This window comes from Pieris brassicae, chromosome 3 (assembly GCF_905147105.1).
Source record: "Pieris brassicae chromosome 3, ilPieBrab1.1, whole genome shotgun sequence".
Taxonomy (NCBI): Eukaryota; Metazoa; Arthropoda; class Insecta; order Lepidoptera; family Pieridae; genus Pieris; species Pieris brassicae.
The window spans coordinates 3119896-3143752 of record NC_059667.1 but is presented as its reverse complement, the minus strand read 5'-3'; the positions used below and the strand labels follow the sequence as shown (position 1 = coordinate 3143752).

Here is a 23857-nt window from a genome sequence, read left to right as displayed (position 1 = left end):
TGTCTGAAATGCGAATGAAAATGTTGCATATCCACAGGCAATATAAATTTACACAGAAACTGAGAGGCTACAAATCTAATGTCATAATATTGTATATTTATAGTTCTAAATTATATTTTGTGAGAAAATCTTATTACAGAGTTTAAATAATATTTCCTGGAATACTTCTTTAAATAAATTGTTATCCTTCTATAATATTAATCTAATAGCTATTTATTCTTATTACTTAATATGAAGTTAAATGCGATATAATTTGATGTATCTGATGAGCTTGATGTATCTCAAACAGCATATTCATGACACCTCTTTTCTGAATTCTTTACAATTACTACATGTATCGAATTCTACTGAAATCTATAACGTATTATCTTCTTTCATAATCAATAATAATACTAATGTTTAATATGTTCATGTAAATATTTTGTTTGTTTCCTGATGTATTTGTTTATTTTTTCTTACTTCAAACTGGCATGAAGTTCAAACTATTGCGATAAAAAAAACAAGAAACAGCATAGCCTAATTTAATTTTATAAATAGTTTAAAGCCATAATTTTACAATACTATTTATACTCATTTACTTATTAAGCTATAACTAATGTTTATTATAAAGTTTGCGAGGCTGCGTTAAGTTTGAGGAAAGAGGGAAGAAATGTGTTTAAAAAAATATTTAAATATAAATACAATTAAATACATTTTATCAATAAATTTGACAAAAATGACATTTGCAAGCTTTGAGGAAAACAATTGTAGGAGTCTGTCGGAAAGAAAAAGTAATTTAACATAAATCTACTACTAGAATAGAAATTAAAAATACTTAATAACAATTTAAAAATAACATTTACGCGATTTAAGAATTTTCCATGATCAGGTCACCAGACAACCCTAGTCAGACATTTGTAACATATCTGTGGTATAAGTTATAATGTTTCTTGTCATCCTCTTATTAAAATGATTTTCTTTAACGTTTGAATAAAAAGAAACCTCTTCGGACAAACAATTATTATTTTGACAAATTTTCTATAGAATATTATCTGTATACAAATATTTATATCTATATTGACCATTGCGCATAGAAGTCATTTTTGGAGTTCGCAGGACTTCGTTTTTCATATTCGTAGCAAATTGCTAACTTCAAGTTATTGTTTGATATCATCATTCGTGTATGAAGCGGTGTTAACTTTTATTTTATTTTTCTGTTTCGTTTAATATTGTAGCAGTAATTATCACAATAATGTGTTTTTATTAAGTTCAAATCATATAAAAAGTAAATTAGTTAATAATTCAAGAAATTATGTTAGCAATCGTGCATATGCTTTGTTGTGAGAACCACCTTTATCTGCTGTCATTTTAAGTTATAGTAAGAAAATTTTCGATAATGAAACATAGGCTGTTAATCAAACAATAAGTTATTCATGATAAGATCGCCCGAGAAGTGTAAAACAGTATCTAGTTGATGTGTCGTAATGAGAATAGTGTTTTTCTCCGGAGTAGTGAATTGGAGAATGTGCGGTGGCGTTTAGGATCTGTAAGGGTCAGAGACAGAGTTCAGCATGGGAACGGTAAAAGATGAAGAACGTATGCGACGTCTACGTTTGCTGGAGGAGAGGCTTTGTGACCCTCGCTCGACCGGCAACGTGGATTGTCTCCTGGACACAGTCACAGCACTGATATCTGATTGCGATCACCCGGCCATTCGACGTATGAAAAACGTCGAAGCTTATACCAGCAGATGTAAGTCTTTCAAACCAATTTTTGTTATAGTCAATCTGCTATAATTATTGATAATTTTATAATTGTTGTAAATGTATAAATAGGAATGGTTCAACTTTTAAAAAAAATGTAAAATTGGTTTAATATTGTGTATTTATCTAATTAGATTCCAATAATATTTAAATTTTTACTAAAGCAAATAGCTGAGCACAAGTGGATAGATAATGACAATTTGTTTCAGATGAGGAATTTGCATCAGACATAGTTGACCTGCGTTTGAAAGCAGCAGATTTTGATCTTATTAAAGTAATCGGTCGGGGGGCATTTGGGGAAGTACAACTAGTCAGGCATAAATCTACTAGATCAGTTTATGCTATGAAACTTCTTAGTAAAGTAGAAATGATTAAAAGATCTGACTCAACATTTTTCTGGGAAGAGAGACATATTATGGCACATGCCAACTCTGAGTGGATTTTGAAATTACACTTTGCATTTCAAGATCAAAAGTATCTTTATATGGTAATGGACTATATGCCTGGAGGTGATCTGGTTAGTTTAATGTCTAATTATGATATACCTGAGAAATGGGCCAAATTTTATACAATGGAAATAGTCTTAGCTCTAGATGTTATTCATGGAATGGGTTTTGTTCATAGAGACGTTAAACCTGATAACATGTTGATAGACAAATATGGTCATTTGAAGCTAGCAGACTTTGGTACTTGTATGAGAATGGGTCCTGATGGACTTGTGCGTGCCAGTAATGCTGTGGGTACCCCTGACTACATATCTCCTGAAGTACTGCAATCCCAAAATGGCGAAGGGGTTTATGGTAGGGAGTGTGATTGGTGGGCTGTTGGAATATTTTTATATGAAATGCTTATAGGAGACCCACCTTTTTATGCTGATAGTTTAGTAGGTACTTATGGGAAAATTATGGACCATAGAAATTCCTTGCAATTTCCTGATGATATAGACATTTCAAGAGATGCTAAATCACTTATAAGAGGTTTGCTGACTGATAGAGCCAGAAGACTGGGCAAAAACAGTGTAGATGAAATTAAACAGCATCCTTTTTTTATAAATGACCAGTGGAGCTTTGAAAATCTAAGGGATTCAGTGCCACCAGTTGTGCCTGAGCTGTCTAGTGATGATGACACCAGGAATTTCGATGACATTGATAAGTCAGATGCATTAGATGAATCTTTTCCAGAGCCTAAAGCTTTTGTAGGAAATCATCTTCCCTTTGTAGGATTTACTTACAATGGTGACTACCAACTCTGTGGAGGAAGAATTAAACCAGCTGATGTTGTAGACACTATATCAAATAATCATATAAATAATGTTGGATCTGAAGCTATACTACAATTAGAAAAATTATTAGAGAGGGAAAGGGATTCAAGAAGAAAATTAGAGGATAGGCAAGTGATGTTATGTAATCAGTTAGAAGACATGTCTCAAAGAGAAGTTAGAAATAAGAAAATTGTTGCTGACACAGATAAGGAACTGGCCTTATTAAAACATGACCTGAAGGAAATTCAAAGAAAGGCTGAAATTGAAGCTGATTCAAGACGAAAAGCAGAAATGAATTATAATGATGTTAAACGACGGTTAGATGAAGAACAAAGTAAAAGGGTGAAAGAGATGAGTAGTTTACAAATTTACAATGAAAAGATTAACATCTTGGAAAAGCAGTTAACTGAAATGCGCGAGAAGTTAAAACAAGAATCAGAAGCTGCAGCTAAATCTAGGAAGCAGGCAGCAGAATTGAGTGCAGCACAAGCAGCAGCAGCAGCAGCTAGCGATGGTACTGTAGCGAGCTTAAGAGCCCAGCGAGATGCTTTAGAGAGGGAATGTAGTTCACTCTCTGAGGAATTGGGTACAGTAAAGGCAGCTAAACAACGTTCAGAAGCAACTGTTGTTGAGTCTACAAGTAGATTAAATGCTGCTCACATTGAAATGGAAAGATCTGCCTCTAAGATAAACCAATTACTAGCTGACAATCGGCAGCTATCTGAGCGTGTATCTTCATTGGAAAAAGAATGTACTTCTTTATCTCATGATCTCAGGACATCTCAACATTTGTATCAGCAAGAAGTAAGAGCACATCAAGAGACACAACGATCTCAACTGTTGTCTAAACAGGAAGCGAACTTAGAGCTAGTGAAGGGTATGTACAATTTATTTTTCAACTTTGCTATTCATTTCCATATTACAGCTATATTAAGTACATTGTAGTTATAACCTACACACGACTACAGCAATCATTTCCTATTCACATGCATCAGGAACCCTGGAGAAAATATTAGCAGGTACTATTTATTTGCTATTGACTTAAAGTATGATTGATTGTGTTTTTTTTAATTTGTTACATTTAAATTAGTTATGTTATTTTTTAGGGCATTTAACACATTTCATGATCATAATAAACCATTACAATTTGTCTAATAAATGTAATAAAATGTAGCTGATATTAATGAAAATGTATATTTGTTTGTCCTGTATATGTATATTTGAGGCTTAACTATATGTAACCTGCAGCATTGCAAGGAAAATTGAATGAAGAGAAACAAGCAAGACAGCGAGCTGAGGCCGGTTCACAAGAAAAAGATAGACAAATGTCTATGCTAAGTGTAGACTATAGACAGATGCAGCAACGCTTGCAAAAATTGGAGGGTGAACATAGACAGGAAGGTGAAAAGGTAATGATCTGTTGACTTTGCAAAACTTGCTTTTTTTTTTACAAAATCTTATAAAGTATTATTATAAGTTGTTTTATCCATATCCTTCATTGATGGTTAGAATTATATACAATTTAATTTACTTGATTAATTGTTGATGATGTTGAGGTTATTCTTGACCATGCATAATTGTTGTTTTGTTGTGGCTTCAGTAGCCTCAAATAATTGTTACCTGATTATATTAATAAGGAAAAAGATTGTCATGTTCAGTAAATTGCCAATGTCATACAATTTATTTGATATGTGGATTATGTCCCTACAATTTAGATGTTAGTCATAGAACATTAAGGAAGAATTAATTTTAATGTTGAATGAGGCTATTTGTGTTATTTCTTGAAAATCTCGTATTTAAATTACTTAATATTATGACATTATTTTTGTTAAATAAATGAATATATGTGTGTATTATAGCTGTCTATTTCGCTAAAAACAGATCTATGGATTCTCGTAGATTAAGTAGTTTAAAGAGATATTAAAAAAATGTATGATCTAAATGGCTTCGACTACTAAGTAACTGAGTGTTGGTAATCTATGGTTATTTATACAATTAACCACGACAGGTTCTTATAATAAAATTAGCATGTAGTCTCATATAAGGTGGTTTATAGGTGGCAGGCCTTCAAGCGGCGCTAGAGCAAGAAAGAGACGCAAGGCTATCCGCGAGCGCCGAAACAGCAGCGGCTGAAAGTAGTGCGCGTGCGGCGGCAGCTGAAAGAGATGCACGCGCACGGGAACTTATTGCTATTCGCGCGGCTTTGCACGATGCAACCGAAAAGCTTGCGGCGGCTAGCGCTGAACGTGACATGCACTATGCAAGGGTGAGTTCGATGTTTATAATTATTTTTATAGGTTTCTTTTTTAATATTTTACCGGCCTGAAAGTTATTGTAATCTTATTTTTACCGTTTATGCAATCATAGGTACGTAACAGCAAAAAGCATGACCTCCACGATTAAAAAGAAATGTAGTGTAATTTTTAAGTTTCTATTTCGGTTTTAATAAATAAAGAAAATTTGACTGGTTGGAAACATAAATTCTGGAAGAAATGTTTCAATTAAGATGTTACGAATTGATGACCACATACGATGATACGATGTAAGCTTATTAAGTCGGTAGTAAAAAAAATAAAAATGTTATTTGTGTAGGGTAACTTAATGAACGTCATTAAGAGAGTCGAGAACGTCAAAGTAAAGAAAATAATTATTTATTTAAAATAATTCAGTAATTAGACGGATTCAGTTTCAAGTCACGTAATTGTTAAAGCAGTTAATCGTATCTTTCTATCAAATTGTGTTATATAATTTATATTTTTACATTATCTTATAACACATAAAATAATGTTGCGTGCTTAAACACGCATTTCTAAAATTTTAATACGATACGCTAAAGTATTTATAAAGAGCTATTTTTTTCCCACATTATATTTAACTGTTTCAATGATGACGTTTATTTTCACGCATCCTTAATTTTCGTGTATTTACAGTTATCTGTTCAACTTAGTGCCATACTACGATAATATTAGACGCGAGCTTCGTTTTATAAATTCTACATCAAGAAACTAATACGTAAATTCTTTCCATCTGTCAACTTCTAAACAAACGTTTGCGATTAGTTTTTACACTCTTCTGAAGTGTACGCGAATCAATGATATGGAAAATACATTTAATAACCATTTCCTTAGCCATTTTCTTGGGTCGGAACTATTTCTACGTGTAAAATAGGAAATACGGAATATATTAAAACTTGTAAACCTGCCGGGAGGGTTCAGAAATACCAGGAAATAGCTCCGCGAATTCAGCTTTTTTGGTCTCCGAATTACGTATGACTTTCACGTGGTCTACCCTAATACAATTTTCCATAGAAATCCACATTTAAACCAATTTTATATTAGGGCTTTTATTGAAAACTCTGAGTAGGTCAAGACAATGAAGTCATGCTCATAACGTCATTCTATTACAAAATCTTTATGCGATGATTATATCATCATAGTAGACGTTCGTAGCACTTCCTAGAAGCCTTTTCTATTGCCTGTTTGATAACGAGAAATAAACACTGTGGTATATGTTTGAAATTAATAAACAGAGCACTATCTGATTAGTTGATTAATTTGACCTTGACCGACCTACTTCACTAGTAAATTTCATAGTTTGCGTGCCAGACATATATAAAAACAGCTCTAATTTTTATGGAAATAACAATGTTTTAATAATAGTAATTTAACTGTTTAAATATGTACTAGTACTGAAGTGTAAATTGGTTTCATAAGTTCATGAAGCTTATGTTTATAATATACACAACGACAGAGCTCATAGTTTTTTTTTTCTATACACGGATGACTGATAGCGGGTGTGTGGCAATACTATCGTGTTAATAATGTGTTAGGAACTGTCAATGGGTGGCCTAAGTTAACTATCAGATCTTCCAGACGATCGATAAAAATCAAGCCGTTCACCCGCCGTAAGCGCCGAGGAATATTTTTAATTTGTTTTATATAAGCGGTTGCTTCTATGAATTAATAATAGTCTCATCACGCCGAAATAGACTGTCCTTGCCGTAACAACACATGAGTCACTGTGCGATCGGCATTTGAGACGTACACATTTATTTACCTTATATGCGAAATAGCTATCGTCAAAACAATTATGTGTGCATTTAATCCGAAACAGTGTCTAACACGAATGATTTCATTTAATACTTGCCATTTTGTCTTCGTGTGTGTCTAGGGGCAAGATTCAGGGTCGTGAGTTAAGTACGATTCTGGTATAACAAAAACCTATTGAAGTTGATGAGTTAATGTGATGTGTTAGGCGTTGACAGCCAGACGTAGAAATTTGTATGTAGAATTTTAATGTAAAGCATACGGCCGATCTGTACTCGATCTATAATCTTAAATTATTTCCAATTCAGATTTTCGTAAATTAATATTGATAAATGTCACGTTTCGATCTGTAGAATTCAAAGATGTTTACAAAAACGATCCATCGATCGGCATTGAAAATTTATGTGAAATGGATTGGGATTGAGTATAGAAAGCGGCCTTTAGACAACTACACGCAAGTTACATAGAAATGTTTACATGAAATATGTCACCAATTGGTCTAGACTTGTAGATAAGACATGTTGCATCTGCTATATGCGTTTAATTTGTATTTGCAATTAGTCAAGCGATATGTTATCTGTGAAAGTACAAAAATGATATACAGTGCGCAAGGGTCATGCTTGCGACCTAAAATTTAAATGAAACGGAGTTTGCGTTTGAGGTTTTTATAATAAATTCACATTCTAAGTGACTGGCTAGATAGAAAAGAATAACAAAAAAAAAACAAAACTACAGAATATTTTTTTGAAATTGCACTTCCATTAGGCTTTATGAAAGTATTTTTCGTGAACTAGGGTTTACCCCTCCGTAATCAAAACTATGTTCTTTCTCATCGTACCAGTTGACAGAAAATTCGAACTTGAACATTGGATGAAGGTATACCAGGTCATCAAGAAGATAGAATCGGTCTTTATGATACTGTTATAATGATGATGGCCATCGACTTTTATCAAAGCCCGTTTAAATGAATTTAATGTACAATTTCTCCTATAAAGGAAGTTGAGATTTTTCTGGAATATAACTTTACATACGGGTAATGTGTACCGCATTTGAGTTTCCATTCAGAATAATTAGTTTTCGTATTGTTAAAAATCGAAATTCTTTAGGGTTTTATTGTCTCAAATGAGTGTATCTTTATTTTGAAGCTATAAGAAATAAAACATTCACAATACTTACGTACTGCCATTTTGTTTAGTTCCATTCTTGGAATTACGCAAGATAGAGTTGTCTAAGATTTCTTGGAACGCGTATTTTTTATGCTGCCTAGATTTTATTATCTATTGTAGTACATCTTGTAAGCTAGCTTTCGTTTGTTTAAATTCCTGAGTCTCCAGTCCATATGGTGTTCGCGTCGGTGAAAAAAGAATGAAAAACCTGATATTTCCAATAAATAATACGACACCTGTCTCACGCATGACGAAGCTTTTTTTTATTCGGTCTTCCCAATCTTTGCCATCGCGTCTAATTCGCTTTGTGTCAGAAGTATTAATATTTATAGAGGAAAAATATGGTATTTTTGCCGAGGTGAGGTGAAATGCATTATACTGAAAAATGTGTTAACCCAATAACACGTAAACCACTTGTTCGTTTAATGTTTACTTAGTTCGTATCTCGGGCGTTATTCATTTCCATATATATATATATATATATATATATATATATGTTGGTTTTTACTTTTTGTATACATTTATGTATAGAAAATCTCCCAGAATGATTGCTTATGTCCGTGTATTCAAAATACGATCTTTTTTTTTTTAAACTACCCTCATTCATAAAAACTAAATTAAGTTACTCCTCAAATCGTGATGTGAAAATTAAATCGATAGAATATATGTTTTAAAATGCCTTTATTTGTATAGTAAAATGTGTTAGCTATGTCGATAAAATTAATAGAATAAAGATAATTCTATATTTTTATTTTGCTCGCAAAGTCAGTCGCAAAATTCTAAGCTCTTGATATATAGTCTGTAGTGCCCAGTGCGAAGCTAAAAATGCCAATATTATAAAGTAGACAATGGATAACTGGTTGAAGGTCTTACATAGTAATTTGCATTAGTCGTTTGATAATTAAATTATATTACTCGGTGGGATTATGTATTATTGGTATTTACACAAACAAAAACAATGTTTTAATTACAATTATAGTACTAAAGTGGTTGCCTAGGCGGTTCAGTGTGCGGTTCTTAACCGTGAGGTCATATGTTCAAACTTCGGCTGAGCACCAATGGGCTTTCTTCCACCAAGGAAAACATTATGAAGGATGCGTTAGACCCAAAAAGTTGACGGCGTGTTTCCGACTCGAAGGCTGATCACCTAATTCCATATAAAAAAAAATTTTAAGTCGATAGAAATGAGATTCACAAAGCGTGTGATGCGGGACTTCAAGTAAAAAAAATGTTCAATATTACTTTCTAAATTTACTTACAGAAAAATTAAAAAGTTTGCGCCAGTCAATAATTATTTTTTGATGACCACTATGCTATGTGATGTCCAGCCTGTATAATATAAAGTTAATAAAACCTAGTAATATTGCATAGTTTAAGTGGAATTTCAGTTCCTGTTCATCTTGATATTATCATATAATCAAGTTATCATGTAAATGTAAACATTACTTTATATTAGTAAAGAGATGTACAATGTACTTTTATGCAGTGCCGGTTTTATTTTAATTTTTTTTAGTAAAATTTACGCCTTTTTTTTTAAAGTTTGATCTGAAAATCGATGCTGTATCAGTCATAGATGGCTGATTGCTTGCTTATTATGAAACAAATATCACGATACAGATATCTGAAGCCAACACTTAGTGGTGGTTGTAGCGCCCGTGTTATGTGACATGTTATGGACCAATAGCTATGCAGAGGCATCGGGAATCTGTGCCTAGCGATAGGGATGAGTTTGTGTGAGCGATTCCAAGACATAACCGCTATAAAGAAAACTATCGAACATGAAACGTTAAGATCGGTGTTGGAAGTTACAAGATAAGATGTTTCTTCGAGGATAGAGCGTAGCAATTCTTAAGCGGCTGGCAACGCACTTGTGAACTTTCTGGAAGGTAAGGAACCTTCCAGAAAGTTACGGAAGAGTATCACATATTATCAGATGAGCGTCCTGCCGTTTGCCTTAGGTTATCGTTTTACCTTAGATTTCAAACAATCGAATGCAAACGTTTGGAACGTTATCATACCCATGTAGTACTTCGAATTAACACTTACGGTGGGAATATAAAACGAAAGCTCTATTTAATCCAATCACAGACAAGTTCTAGTCCAATCACAGACACGCGAAACGATCCGTCGTATCGTTTGACCGACCTTAATCAAACGCGTAAATCGTATTTTGTTTAATTATCTCACCTATACGATCTTATTCCTGAAAATACGTTAAGTATTTAATGTTTTGTCACATTATTAATAGTCTAATTTCTATGTGTTATGAAGAGTCAAAAATACTTTCTAGACTTACATATTAATGGAGGTAATACACAAATATTTATTTTTATAATCATTTTTAACACAACGATCTTGTCAATTTGTGGTATGGTGATAATTTAAAGGCATTCAACTGGCTTAATCATCTTAATTGATAAAAACAAACGATGTATACTTTGATTAACTGTTGCGCAATACTGGAGATGTATTTTAACATTCCTTCGAACTCTGCATATTCATTTATATTAAACTATTTTAGTAATTCGATTATTTGTTTAATATAATGCTTTCGTTTTTAATGTCGTATTTAATATATGTATTCTGTCTGGTGGTTCTAACATAATATTTGAAATATTGACAAATGCAATATAAGTAACAAATAAAAGCATTTGGAATTAGTTTCATGTATTTATTAATAGTTGGTACTACCTGCTACGGCTCCTGTCGCTGCCGGTAATATTGATACGGCGTGAGTAAGATACGTGAGTTTTTTTAAATATAACGGGGAAAACCTCACCCGATGTTAAGTGATACTGCCGCCCATTGCCACGTATTTGCAGAGGGCCCAAGTACGTTGCCGGCCTTTTATTCGGAAATACATAGGTGGACAGTTCCATATAGTGGTGATGCGTGGCAGCGTGGAGTGTTTACAGTCAGCTCATTACACCTTTTCCGTACTACATAGCATGAGCAGTGGCATGGCGATGGCTTGTTTATATTTCTCTATCCCATAGGGCTTAGTGTTAATATGGCATATTTTTGTCACATAATAGGTGTATATGAAATTCATATCAATTGACAGTATTTAAAAATTAATTTACTCGACCAGCTGCTATAAAATAATGTCACCAATCTTCTATAACTACCTGTCTTTTTCTTGTCTATCTAGTTTCGTATACCTATAAAATGGATTTTAAACTGTAAATTATGCTATTTATATGACAATTTTTATCACATGAAAACGCGTTTAATTACAAATGTAGATTTTAATTAAAACCTTACACATAAATTTAATATCAAAGCAGACAGATCAAAAACCAACACATACATGTGCTACTTGATTCTAAAACTATGAAAACAGTAGATGTAACCTTACTTAGAAAAAAAGGCATATAATTAAAAAAAATGGCCATGTTTAGGCGTGCCTTGGCGTGCCTACAGTTCACTACAGTTTTTCGTTCCTATTCAATTAACCCAATTGAATTTTAACACTTCCTATGTTATTTTTTTATTATTTTAAATAAAACGCGATTCTTTGTAGCATTATGCTAGGTTTTTTTTATAAATTTAAATGATAATTTTTGGTTGTTATGCTTCACGCTCGGCTTAGCGTTTGTTCACTTTAAAATTTAATTTGTGAGAGAAAAAGCAAGTCAATGAACCGTCTGTTTCTCTGGAAATTACTTGTTAATATAATTTGTGAATTTTTAACTGTATTGTTAAGTATTTTAGAGGCGTGCAAACAGATTTTCAGTAATATAGTTAATTTTTGGCCTCGTAAGGCTGATTATATTGGGATAAATAAATGAATAAAGATCTTGTGGACTTTTTAACAAAGCAACTAAATTCATATTTATTGTTTAAGAAGTGTTGTGAAAATTCATTTAAGTTCACCACTTTTTAGTATAATTCCATAATTTAAATATTATTCACATATTAACAGTATTATAATTTATTACAGAGCGAAGAACTACGCTCCCAGTTGGAGAACGAGCAACACTACTGTGTTATGTACCGAACGCAAGCGAACGATGCGCGTGCGCAACTCGACGAGAATGCCCGCGCAAATCGCGACCTTGAACAAGAGCGGGCGAGTCTTATGCATCAATTGCAATTAGCTATTGCCCGGGCAGACTCGGAGGCTATTGCTAGGTTTGTATTTAAGGGCTCCTAAGAAAGTATTTAGACTTTCATAATACATACACTATCACAGTATTAATCTCATACGATAATGACGAAAAAAATTATTAAAAACAATAACATACAGAGTATCGCTGCTGTGAAGTCACTGCGAACTAATATAAATATGTCGATTTAAATGTTAACTGGGACTGTTTGGGAACTTTTTGTTGTACCATATTTAGGGAGGATTAAATTGTATGTAAATCTTGAGTTATAAGTGATATTAAGACTAAGACAGAGTCGTGATTTTTAAATAAATAAGAAGTTAACATTATTTTTAATGTACTCTTTGTGTTATAAGTTACGTCTTAAGTTGTAGGTAAATGTTAGAAGAGAAACGATTTTTTATTTAACGCTGAATGAACCTTTTTATTTAACTAAATTATTATTAAATGTGCCTCTGACGTACAACAGAGATTTTTGTCTTAACTTCTGTTTTTTTAAATTATGTATATGTCGCAGTAAAGTAGTTAAATCAGAGAGTTAATTGAATCTCTAGACAGTTAATTAAATATCGATGTCGACATAGAAAGAAAATACATTGGTGCACAGCCGGGGATCGAACCCACGACCTCAGGGATGACAGTCTCACGCTGAAGCCACTAGTCCTACACTGCTCTACATGCATCACTAAGACTACTTACCTACAACACAGGGGCTCGAGTCGGGACTAGCTTTATATCAATTTTGTCACAACCATTACTCTTAATAACACTTCCGTCAAATAGCCTTTTTTGTGATAACGATACGAACTAAGCGAAGCGAACTAAGTCTTGCCTAAATGTGTTTTTTTTACTTGGCCTTTCTCCATAAAAACCTTTTATTACTCAGATGTAACTTAAAGTGAAACTTTTCAAAATTAATACCTATTTATCACTTACAGGTCCATAGCGGAAGAAACAGTGGGCGAACTAGAGAAAGAGAAGACGATGAAAGACCTGGAGATGCGGGAGGCTCTCACTCAGCATCGAAGCGAATTATCAGCAAGAGATGCGTTGGTTCAAGGTCTTAGGGACCGGGATCATGAGAATAGGGCTACCATTGACCTGCAAAGGAAGGTATGTCTTAAACATTCCAAGTTATTCTAAAACAAAGTTACTCAAAACTTGCCCAAAAGTAGCTTTTATTTAAGCATTCTACTGTCATCTCATAAATATTATTTTGACATTTTGTCCGATGGTAATGTATAAACAGAAAAAAAGGAATTGTTTAATGCATTAGAAGTAACGAATGTTTTGCTTTTTAAACAAAATATATTTGTATCCGCCTAATAATAGGTTTAGATATTCGTATTCTAATATAAGTCGATGCTAAAAGTTATATTGTAGCATAAAATTCGTCTTCATTACGTTACATTTAGGTATAATATACATTGTGAAACACAATTCCGAGTCCTGTCTTTGAATTGAAAACAATTTTCTGAACTAAATTACCAATAATATTTTTCAGGAAGTGGACGAGTTGCGCCGGAGCGGTACAGCCCTAGCAGAGCGTGTAGCAACATTACAGCGTCTCCAGGAAGACGTCGATAGATTGAACAAGAAACTCAACTCTGAGATCATGCTTAAGCAACAGGCTGTTAATAAGTTGGCCGAAATCATGAACAGGTATGGTTGGCTCACAATATTTTATAACATTTAAAAAATATATTAATTTCCCTTACTATGAAAGACAAATATTGTCTTATTGGTATATATAATGTCTTGATCTATATACAATGGGTTCAACTTTTCGTTAAAATTAATTTTTAATATTTAATAAATTTTTGCTTCTGCCCACTGATGAATATCCGAACCAATTCGACATATACCAGTGCGTCTTAAAAGGCCGGCAACGCACTTGCGGCGGTGGTATCATTTAACATCAGGCTCACCGAAGTCCCATTTGGCCCGTTATATAAAACAATCAACAATATGAACGCAATCCAGAGAGCCATGGAAAGAAGTTTTATAAAGAAAAGAAGAATTGGCAAAATAAGTAACAAGAATTTAAGAGATAAAACCGGGTTCGCTGACGATACATATAAAATAAAACAACTAAAATGGAAATGAGCTCATGAGAGGAGCAGATAGATGGAGCAAAACTGTAACACTATGACAACCAAGCGGCCATAAAAGAAAAAGAGGTAGGCAATTTAAAAGGATGAAATCCTGGAAATGGCTGGAAAGATCTGGACGAAGTTAGTATACAATAAAGAAAACTGAAGGAAGATGGGGGAGGCCTTTGCCCGTAGGCACACAGGATCGGTTATCGTAGATTAAGACAAACAATAGTTATAATGTTTATATTTTGTATTTCTTAGTAAGAAGTAAATAAATAAAACAATTAACAAAAAAAAAATTTATATGTAAATGTATGATTTATATTTTTTTAAGTTACATAATGGCATTTTTTTGTTTAAAATGCTATCCGGAATATGGGTTAAATAATCCACCGATAAACCTAAAACCAACAGGAAAGACATGAACCCAGCGTCCACGAAGAACAAGAGCAAGATGTCAGTACGCAAAGACAAAGACTATCGCAAGCTGCAACAGGAGCTGACGAGGGAGAAGGAGAAGTCGGACCAGCACATCTCCAAATTGCAGAGGGATCTTCAGGACTCGCAGCAGCAGCTCATCGAGGAGCAGCAGACGAGGCTTCGACTCGCTATGGAGGTAAAATATTTGATTGTTGACGATTAAATATTATTTATAAAAAGTACCTGCGTAAAACTAGTTCCCCTTGAAACCTATATGTGTACCTTGAAATCTGTAATCATCATGAAAACTACCGAACCGAGTTAGTTAAAATTTTCCGTAGGTTGAAGAATTTGCAAATCCTGCTTTAATATCCAGTTCCAATATACGAACTGATGACCTTCTATAGTAAAAATACTAATTTTTATTAAAAACATGCAAAAGTGTCTGAAAGAGATCGCTTGAAATTTTCGTTCGTTCGTTCGTTCGTGAGTTCGTTATTAAAGTGGCTTGTACGTGCGCCTGAGTTCGTACGTTCAAATAACGTGCGCATTTAACACTGACGAACGTACGATAAAGGAAATCGGAGTACCTTTGACAAACAGTCGACGTGTGTCAGACACAAAAGGCCGATCACTTACTGGCTTATTTAGAAATGTATGATGTATGTATAGCCACTGCTTTTTTTCATTATAAAATAATTAGAGGTTTTTACTTCACAGTAAACTAAATGTATATGCATACGCAATTAGAGCGGTTATTAAAAAAGAATAACAATGTTCACTAACACTTAAAAAGTCGATGTGTGTCAGACACAAAAGGTCGATCACCAACTTGCTAGAAAAATTATAATTCTTCAATAAGTTAATACATACTCATTAAATATAATAACAAAATTAATATTCACTATGACTCATGAAACATATTTCCCATGAGATTGGTTCATTGATTAGTCACTTTCGATTTATGCTTCTGTAATCTAATGATCGTGATTGTTATTATAAACGTTTATTTAATTACATACTTGTAATCATTGTTTATTGTAATCGTATGTATAATTGATAAAATAACGATTTTTGTAAAATCTTTAACCGTAATAATTGCCATTTATTTCAACTATACCAACTTTGAGTTAAACACACTTACGTTCTAAAGTTACAGTTTTAATGGGAAATGATTTTTAAAGATAGGATACTATATGAGGGAATTCTTAGATTATAAGTTTGGTACTAACATATAATATTAGACATAGCTAGTTATTATATATGGCTGATTGTCGGGTTTTAATGAATACATCAAAGTATGTACTTTCAAGGCAGATAAAAGCTTTATTCACTAAGCCATGTTTTCCGTGAGAAATGCGCTCAAATAATTAAGTAAACTTAAGTAATTTAACCATAGGACAATATTTTTTAAATATATATATATATATAAATATATAAAATAGTTTATATGAATATTGTGAAATATAATTCAATCATTTTGTTATCATTTAGTAATTTTCGTGCGTAATGTATTAAGTGACACGTCGATTTGAATTGTCACATGTACGATAAACAAAAATTAAAAGCTTGGTGCGTCATAGTTACGTTTTTATATATTATTCCATATATAAAATATGAAATACTATTTCATGGATTTGACGGATTAGACCTATTACTAACAAAACTATGTTTGAAGTATAATACCTGAAGAATTCCGCATTTGGCACTTCCGGGCCGATACGATACCGTCGGCCAAATCTAGGTTATAGAATATGTATCAAAATTTGATAAAATGTTCTTTAACATCACTTCCAGGTTGACAGCAAAGACGCGGAGATAGAACAACTCAAAGAGAAGCTGGCAGCGTTGACCAGCGAAACAGCATCCCAGTCGTCAGCCGATGCGGAAGACGGAGAAACGGAACAGACCCTCGAGGGTTGGCTTTCAGTTCCATTCAAGCAGAATATAAGGAGACACGGGTGGAAAAAGCAGTATGTGGTCGTGTCTTCTAAGAAGATCATCTTCTACAATACCGAGAATGACAAGCAGAATACAACTGACCCAGTCATGATATTGGATTTAAGGTATGTAGTTTTAATGTATTCTATATATATTTAGCCTTTTTCCTGAAGGGGCAGGAGGATCTCCTGGAGACAAACCTCTCTCGCTTCATCCACTTTCATGCCAATATCCTTGCAAAATTCTTAATCTGTATTTGATAAAACTAATCTGTATTTGATTCGATATAGTATGTGTAACATATGTATAACATACAACATGTAGTAAATTTGTAGGTCTTATTTTTAATATATCAGGCATCTTAGGAATGATTCCTGACTGATTCTGTATATTACATAATTTTGTTTTATGTGTTGGCATCTTTGTTATATATTTTGTATTATATGGGCTCAAATTAAATTATTATTTTAATGAATCTTAATTTATAGCATATATGAATATTGAAATCAATTTTTAAGGCTTTTTTCTGTTTTCAAATAAATAATATAGCATATTTTATTGATAATCTTGTAAGTTACGTTTTATGTTATTTGTACTTAGTTATTAGCGAAATTTAGTTACAGTAAATGTAAATATTATCTTTTTATTTCCTATTAGACACCGGTTTCTGATAGTGACATTATTGAACAACAAATTTGTTAAGTTTCACAATAACGTTGAGAAAAATAGTTTTATCCAAAAAAGAGACCAGAGAAGAACCAAACAAAATTTTTAAAAGTTCTTCTTTTTTTTCTTTGTATTTGTGTTTTTAGGTGTTTGCTAAAAACTATATCCAATCAATGATTTTTTTTTAATAAGCAGTTTTCAGTTATAAATGAAGTTACAGTTATCGACAATATATATTTAGCAGTAATTTATAATATATAAATGAATATGAAGCCAATAACATAAACTAATAAGAAAACACGTTTTAAGCGGATTGAAGCTATGTTTTATTATTATAAACTTATAATTACTTACATAATTTTAAATTTTCTGACGTTTCGCGTGCTTTACAGCGTGCGTGGTCACGGTGACGGTGACGGTGAAATTTAAATTTATAATTATGTAAATAATTATAAGTTTATAATAATAGTACATAGCTTCAATCCGTTTAAAAAGTGTTTTCTTAATGTGTAAAAGCCATGTTAACAAAAGACAATACTATATATATATATACAATTCCAGCAAAGTCTTCCATGTTCGTTCCGTGACACAAGGCGACGTAATCCGGGCTGATGCAAAGGACATCCCGCGTATATTCCAGCTTTTGTACGCTGGTGAAGGGGAAGCCAGGAGACCTGGTGACGCACAGGATCAGCCAACCGATGGAGTAGATCATACTGGTATGTATTATTTAAATGAAGTATAGTTGTTCGCATAAATTTTTGACTGATTAGAATTTAATTTTAATTTTGGTTTTGTCATTGTAAGCAGTGTTGGCATAGTGGCTACAGCGTGCGACTCTCATCCCTGAGGTCGTGGGTTCGATCCCCGGCTGTGCACCAATGGATTTTCTCTTTATGTGCGCATTTAACATTAGCTCGAACAGTGAAGGAAAACATCGTGAGGAAACAGGCTTGCCTTAGACACAAAAAGTCGACGGTGTGTGTCAGGCACAGAAGGCTGAACACCTACTTGCCTATTAGTTCAACAAACGATCACGAAACAGATACAGAAATCTGAGGCCCAGACCTAAAATACACTTTTTTGCACTTTACCCTTAGTATTTTTCGTTCCTTACTAGGGTTGTCGGGAAGCGAACGCTTGTTAGCGACAAAGCCGTCCGTTGCCTCCTTTATTTACGTTATCAATATCGACCAAAGTAATGCGAGTGAAAACCCTTCTTAATAATATATATGGGAGCAAATTGTCCTATCATATTCTTTGATAAAGTCTCTCTGTATGGCCATATAATTTTTTATCACGTTTATGGTATTTATTTGTTTCAAAATAGGTATAACGGGAAGAATATATTACATTATTAATAATATCAGAATATAACATTTTTAATTATATACCAAATTAAATTGTTATATTCCAGGTAACACAGTACAGCATAAGGGTCATGACCTGGTCAGCATAACGTATCACATCCCGACGGCATGTGAAGTTTGTACTCGACCACTTTGGCATATGTTCCGTCCACCACAGGCCTACGAGTGCCGACGTAAGTATTTTTTATATATATAAAATATATTTCATATGGAACATACATTACTTATCTCAATGATATAGTATGAACAGCACATAAAATATGGATTTTAGAATTGTTACCATGGTAACGATGTTTTTTTGGGTAAATACATTTAACCGTAAGAACAATATAGTGTTTGTTCACGATTGAGGCCGTTATATTTTATTAATTGAGACTTAACCAAATTTGTACAATACGCGTTTTGTTAAATTATCATTTAATGGGAAAACGACTATGCTCAATTAAGTCGCTGCAAGGCAAAATTATCTTTTTAACAGAAAGTTGATAACTGTAAACTCGCTTTAGTTAACAGACTCCAAAATCTGTGTAATGTGAGTATGTGTTCATTTTTATTACACAGGCTGCCGCATGAAAGTGCACGCCGAGCACGTGTTGGAGGCGGGCGGGGAGGGCGTGGCAGCGTGCAAATTGCACGCGGACAGAGCGCGGGAGTTGTTGCTGCTGGCGCCTGTAGCGCAGGAGCAGCGGCGTTGGGTGGCCCGACTTGCCCGCAGGGTGCAGCGGTACGGCTACAGGGCTGCTCACAACCATGACCATACCAAGTTGTCGCCAAGGTAATATATTTTCATAATTAATAAACTTGCCTTGTCGCCAAGAATTGTACTAGAAAATTTTAATAACATTTCAGAGGCACCCAAAAATCGATTTGGTAGTCAAATCGTTAAGATTGTCATCTGTTTTTGTAGTGCCAATAAATTGCAAATCCTATAAATCGCCGAACTCTCGATCGCTTGAACGGCTCGAAGGACCAATTTTCTTAAGAATTTCGGTTACTATATGTATGTAATTACTTAATTATTTTTGAAAATATCTAAAGAACTCTATTGAAACTATAATCAATGCTATCAAAACAGCTTTTAACATAGCTTTTAACAAAGAATTATATAGACTTTCCGTTACGTGTAATGGAGGGACCGCAAATGGTCCAGTGACTAAACAATTAAACTTAATATATATTTCATTGTATTTTTTAATTCTTAATACCAATTGTTACATTTCAGAGATTCAATGCGATCCAATCTCAAAGCGGCGTACATGAACGCATCGCAGCGTAGTTCGACTTTGCCCGCTAACACGGCACTACCGAGGCAGTAAAGACAAAATAACGTATATTAATTATACACACACATAGAATATTACAAATACTATAGAACCAAATAGAAACAAAATAACCGACTTCAAAATGTACAAAAGCAATAATTCAGTATACTCCCTTTATAACCTGATGGGACAGTCTCATCTTTGAAAGAAGAATTCACCCGAGGACCTCAGTTTTTGAAGTCGGTTAAAATTATTGTCTTATAGGTGCGGAGTACTCAAATAATCTTTGTGTATATTTACCGAATTTGTAATTTTCATAGAATATGACAAAATGTGATAATTGCTACATGATATTTGACGATCGGTTAGATGGCGCTAGTGTCGATACGAGAAAATTGAAATACTCGATAAATTGTGTTTTTTCACTGGAATTTGACAATATGGTTTTTCACTAGAGAAATTTTGCTAATTTAATTTTGGACCCGTTTTCATTTTATTGACAATAACAAATGTATGGGTTAGTGGCTGCATAATTAATTATATATGCTCTTGGGCTTGTTCTGTTACTAGTGTCACAGACAAAAAACATTTTCGCCAATTTTTTTTTAAATTAAATTTTATATTTATCTGGACGCATCTTAGAAACGAATTTACATGCTTAACGACCCGTTTGTAACTCAATAACTTGATTTGGACCCCAAGTCACGATCCCGTTTTGAGTACTGTCAAATATAACTTCGTAGTGACAATCAGTTTGACAGCACTTGAAATTAGATTGACGAATGACGTTTGAATGCGGGGCTATGAACGTTAAGCGCTAATTTAACTTTCGAAAATAAATTAAAACCTAATCGTACACAGACATTTAATATCTAATTGTGGCTTAAAGAGGTTTGACATACGGAAGTCGTACTTGGCGCTAAGCATCGACTTGTGCTACTTAGCATGTACCATAGATAATTTACTATTTAGTTAATTGATGGAGCATCCTTATTACTAACAGAACAATACATGTTAGTAGCAATTAATGCCTTCGTGATATTAATACCTAAATTTGAGTTGTTGATGGTGCAAAATGGCCCAATTACGTCACAATTCTGCTATTTATAGATTTTGTCTAAATTCAAATTTTGTATTTGATGTCTATTACGAAAACGTCAAAGGAGTTTAAATACGAAGTAAAAAGTATAATGAGCCGTGTTCGATTTTTAAATATAGATCTGACAGTCAAGACTATTGGTTTTTTTTTTAAATTTTTTGACAATTTGATTTGGTTTAACGTTGACATTGAATTATTCATTCATTGTTTTATGTTCATATTAGTACCAATTTTGCTTAGTAAATATTTTTGTCTACATTTGTGTTTTACGACAGTTATTTTTTATACTTCTATGGATTGCGTGGCTTTTTTCAAAATTTGGCCGTCAAACAAACCAACTATAATCTTAAACATTAGTAATTGTGAAATTAACCAATAAGCTTACTAAATAGTGTTCTGAATGTCTGATGTTGCTATTTACGCGAGCTAGGCTTCTACAAGGTGTCTACCCACTTTCGCTATTTAAATGTGGGTAGATGAAAAAAGTAGTGATAACTCAATGTTAAAAAAATATACCGTTCGTCCATTTTGTTTCTACGTGATAATAGCGATTTTATATGACAATATTAATGTAAAGAAATCCCGGTTTAAGGTATTTTTATAAAATATATAATTGTGACGAGAGACTGGTTAGTCATTTAACTCGTTGAAAAACGATTTACTATTAGACAATATAGGACTTTAGTAATGAAGAATCCTTGTTAAATGGATTACACGGCCTACTGAACACATGGAATTTTTGTCTAATCTCTTATTCAACTGACCTGCGCTTGCTTATTCATAAAAACTAAATCAGTCTAATTGCACCGCTTTAACTAAAGTACATACTCATTTGTCTCTTTTCCTCACAGCGTAAATACAATTTGACGGACAGAGACAAACGTGTAACATTGTTGATTGAGTTTTTATGAATATTTCAGTAACAGTGTAAAAATACGGATTCAACTTGTATAAATAAGAGGGTAGTATGAAAATTTACACAGGAATTGAATGAATATTTACAAATTTGCACTAATTTCGCCTCTCCAGCACATAGCTTTTAAGAGCACGTCATTCTGCGTACGCGTTAACGAAATGGAGTGCCATAATTTCAAATTTGCTCAATATCAAATTCCTTAGGGCTTCCCAAAATTTGTTTATACATAATTTTTTGAAACACTGCCTGCGCATAGCGAATTAGATTCCTCTTAGTTTTTTTAAGGAAATAAAATGTGTCTTGTAACCATAAGTTATGTCTGAGGGATTTTTTTTGCACTACCCTCATTCTTATAAATGTTATGTGCTGTTGCTAATTAGCACTTTATACTTTTGGTCAAGCTATTAATACAAAATAAGTATGAGGGTATAGGTAGACGGCCTATTTTTAAGTAGTTTTCCAAAGGTGCCAAAATCTTACCCTTTTCGACAATGTACAAATATCGGGCTGGCGTGGTTTTACCAATTTGATGTGTAAATCGTAATCGTGATCACAAAGTACAAAGCAATTGTTAAAGTACACAGCGGAATTGATTTTTTCCTTATTGACAAAAGGACGTTAGAAGTGATGGATGAGCTTTATCTTCGTTGGTTGAGCTTGAGGTGTTGTATGACACCCGGTGCTAAAGGATGCAGGCCTCCATATTGTTATTAGTGGTTCCCGTTAAATGTTTCTGCCATTGCTCTACTGTTAACATTCCTGCAAAAGCTATGTTGTTTTGTTTACCTTAGTTTTATATCGAGTTCTATCGCCGATCGCGAGCGCCGTGTATTGTGATATGATATTTAATTTTTGGTCTACCCTCTCAGTGAAACTTAGTGAAGCATATCATAAAAACAACGGCGTTTGTATGGTCAATTATCCGCTTCAACGTTGTAGGTTAAGGTGTAAAGCTTTTAAAATAACTCGCATATTTCAGAGTAACGTACTTATCTCTCGTTAATTGATTTCATATTTTTACGCTTATTTTGTTTGAATGCATTTTTTATGTTAGGGCAGCTATTTCATTGCTTATGTCATTCCATCGTGTTTATTTTTGTTACGGCGTTTTTTCGATATGTTGCCAAAGAAATTTTTGGAATTTTGTAAAAATTTTGCATTTTATTTTCTGATACACTGTCTTGTTCATTCATAGTATGTTCGTGACACAATTTGGGAGTATTTTTATTAACATACGGTGGTGGTATAAGGAATACTCCCAGTTTGTCGTTAGATCGTTGCGTCGATATTGAACAATTATCAAACGTGTAATTTATTTATTTATGGTATTACATTTTATGCTCTCGTATTTATCAATTTATTGTAAGTTCCTAGATAACTTTCTAATTATGAATCGGCGCAGGCATCTCGGAATAACTTGTATATGGTTGTAAGTCGTATATTTTTGAAATGTTAGGAATCTATTAGGGTTTAATGAATGACGCAAACGTCACCACGCGTACGCGCACGTAATACGTCCGTACGTGTCACGCAATACTAATACTAACGTGCCTTAGCTACGCGGCCCACTCCCATATCATGTAGGCGTATGTTATGTATCTATAGTTATATTGTAAATATTATGTTTTGAAATAAACCAATATTTTATGGACTTTTAAGGAATTGTATATTGTAAAGATAATTATTAATTTTATCATGTAATAATTAATGCCTAGCTAATAAGTGCTACATTTGTGAAAAATAAATAACATTAAAAAATATAT

At 33.3% G+C, this 23857-nt stretch overlaps 1 protein-coding gene across 1 annotated transcript; it reads left to right on the top strand.

The window, feature by feature from the left end:
* Positions 1 to 1147: 1147 nt before the first annotated feature.
* Positions 1148 to 23854, top strand: LOC123706642 (rho-associated protein kinase 2). Its single transcript, XM_045655914.1, has 13 exons — positions 1148 to 1731; positions 1952 to 3880; positions 4252 to 4412; positions 5060 to 5269; positions 12159 to 12349; positions 13263 to 13437; positions 13829 to 13986; positions 14835 to 15036; positions 16638 to 16906; positions 18009 to 18166; positions 18865 to 18990; positions 19379 to 19592; positions 20040 to 23854. Exons 1-13 carry the CDS (start codon positions 1551 to 1553, stop codon positions 20131 to 20133), a joined length of 4068 nt encoding a protein of 1355 aa, XP_045511870.1. The 5' UTR covers positions 1148 to 1550; the 3' UTR covers positions 20134 to 23854.
* Positions 23855 to 23857: the final 3 nt, after the last annotated feature.

Coding starts and splice junctions, on each gene's coding strand:
- LOC123706642 (XM_045655914.1), top strand. CDS start 1,551: ATGGGAACGGTAAAAGATGAAGAACGTATGCGACGTCTACGTTTGCTG. Junction 5,270..12,158: donor GTGACATGCACTATGCAAGG/GTGAGTTCGATG, acceptor AATTTATTACAG/AGCGAAGAACTACGCTCCCA. Junction 12,350..13,262: donor GACTCGGAGGCTATTGCTAG/GTTTGTATTTAA, acceptor TATCACTTACAG/GTCCATAGCGGAAGAAACAG.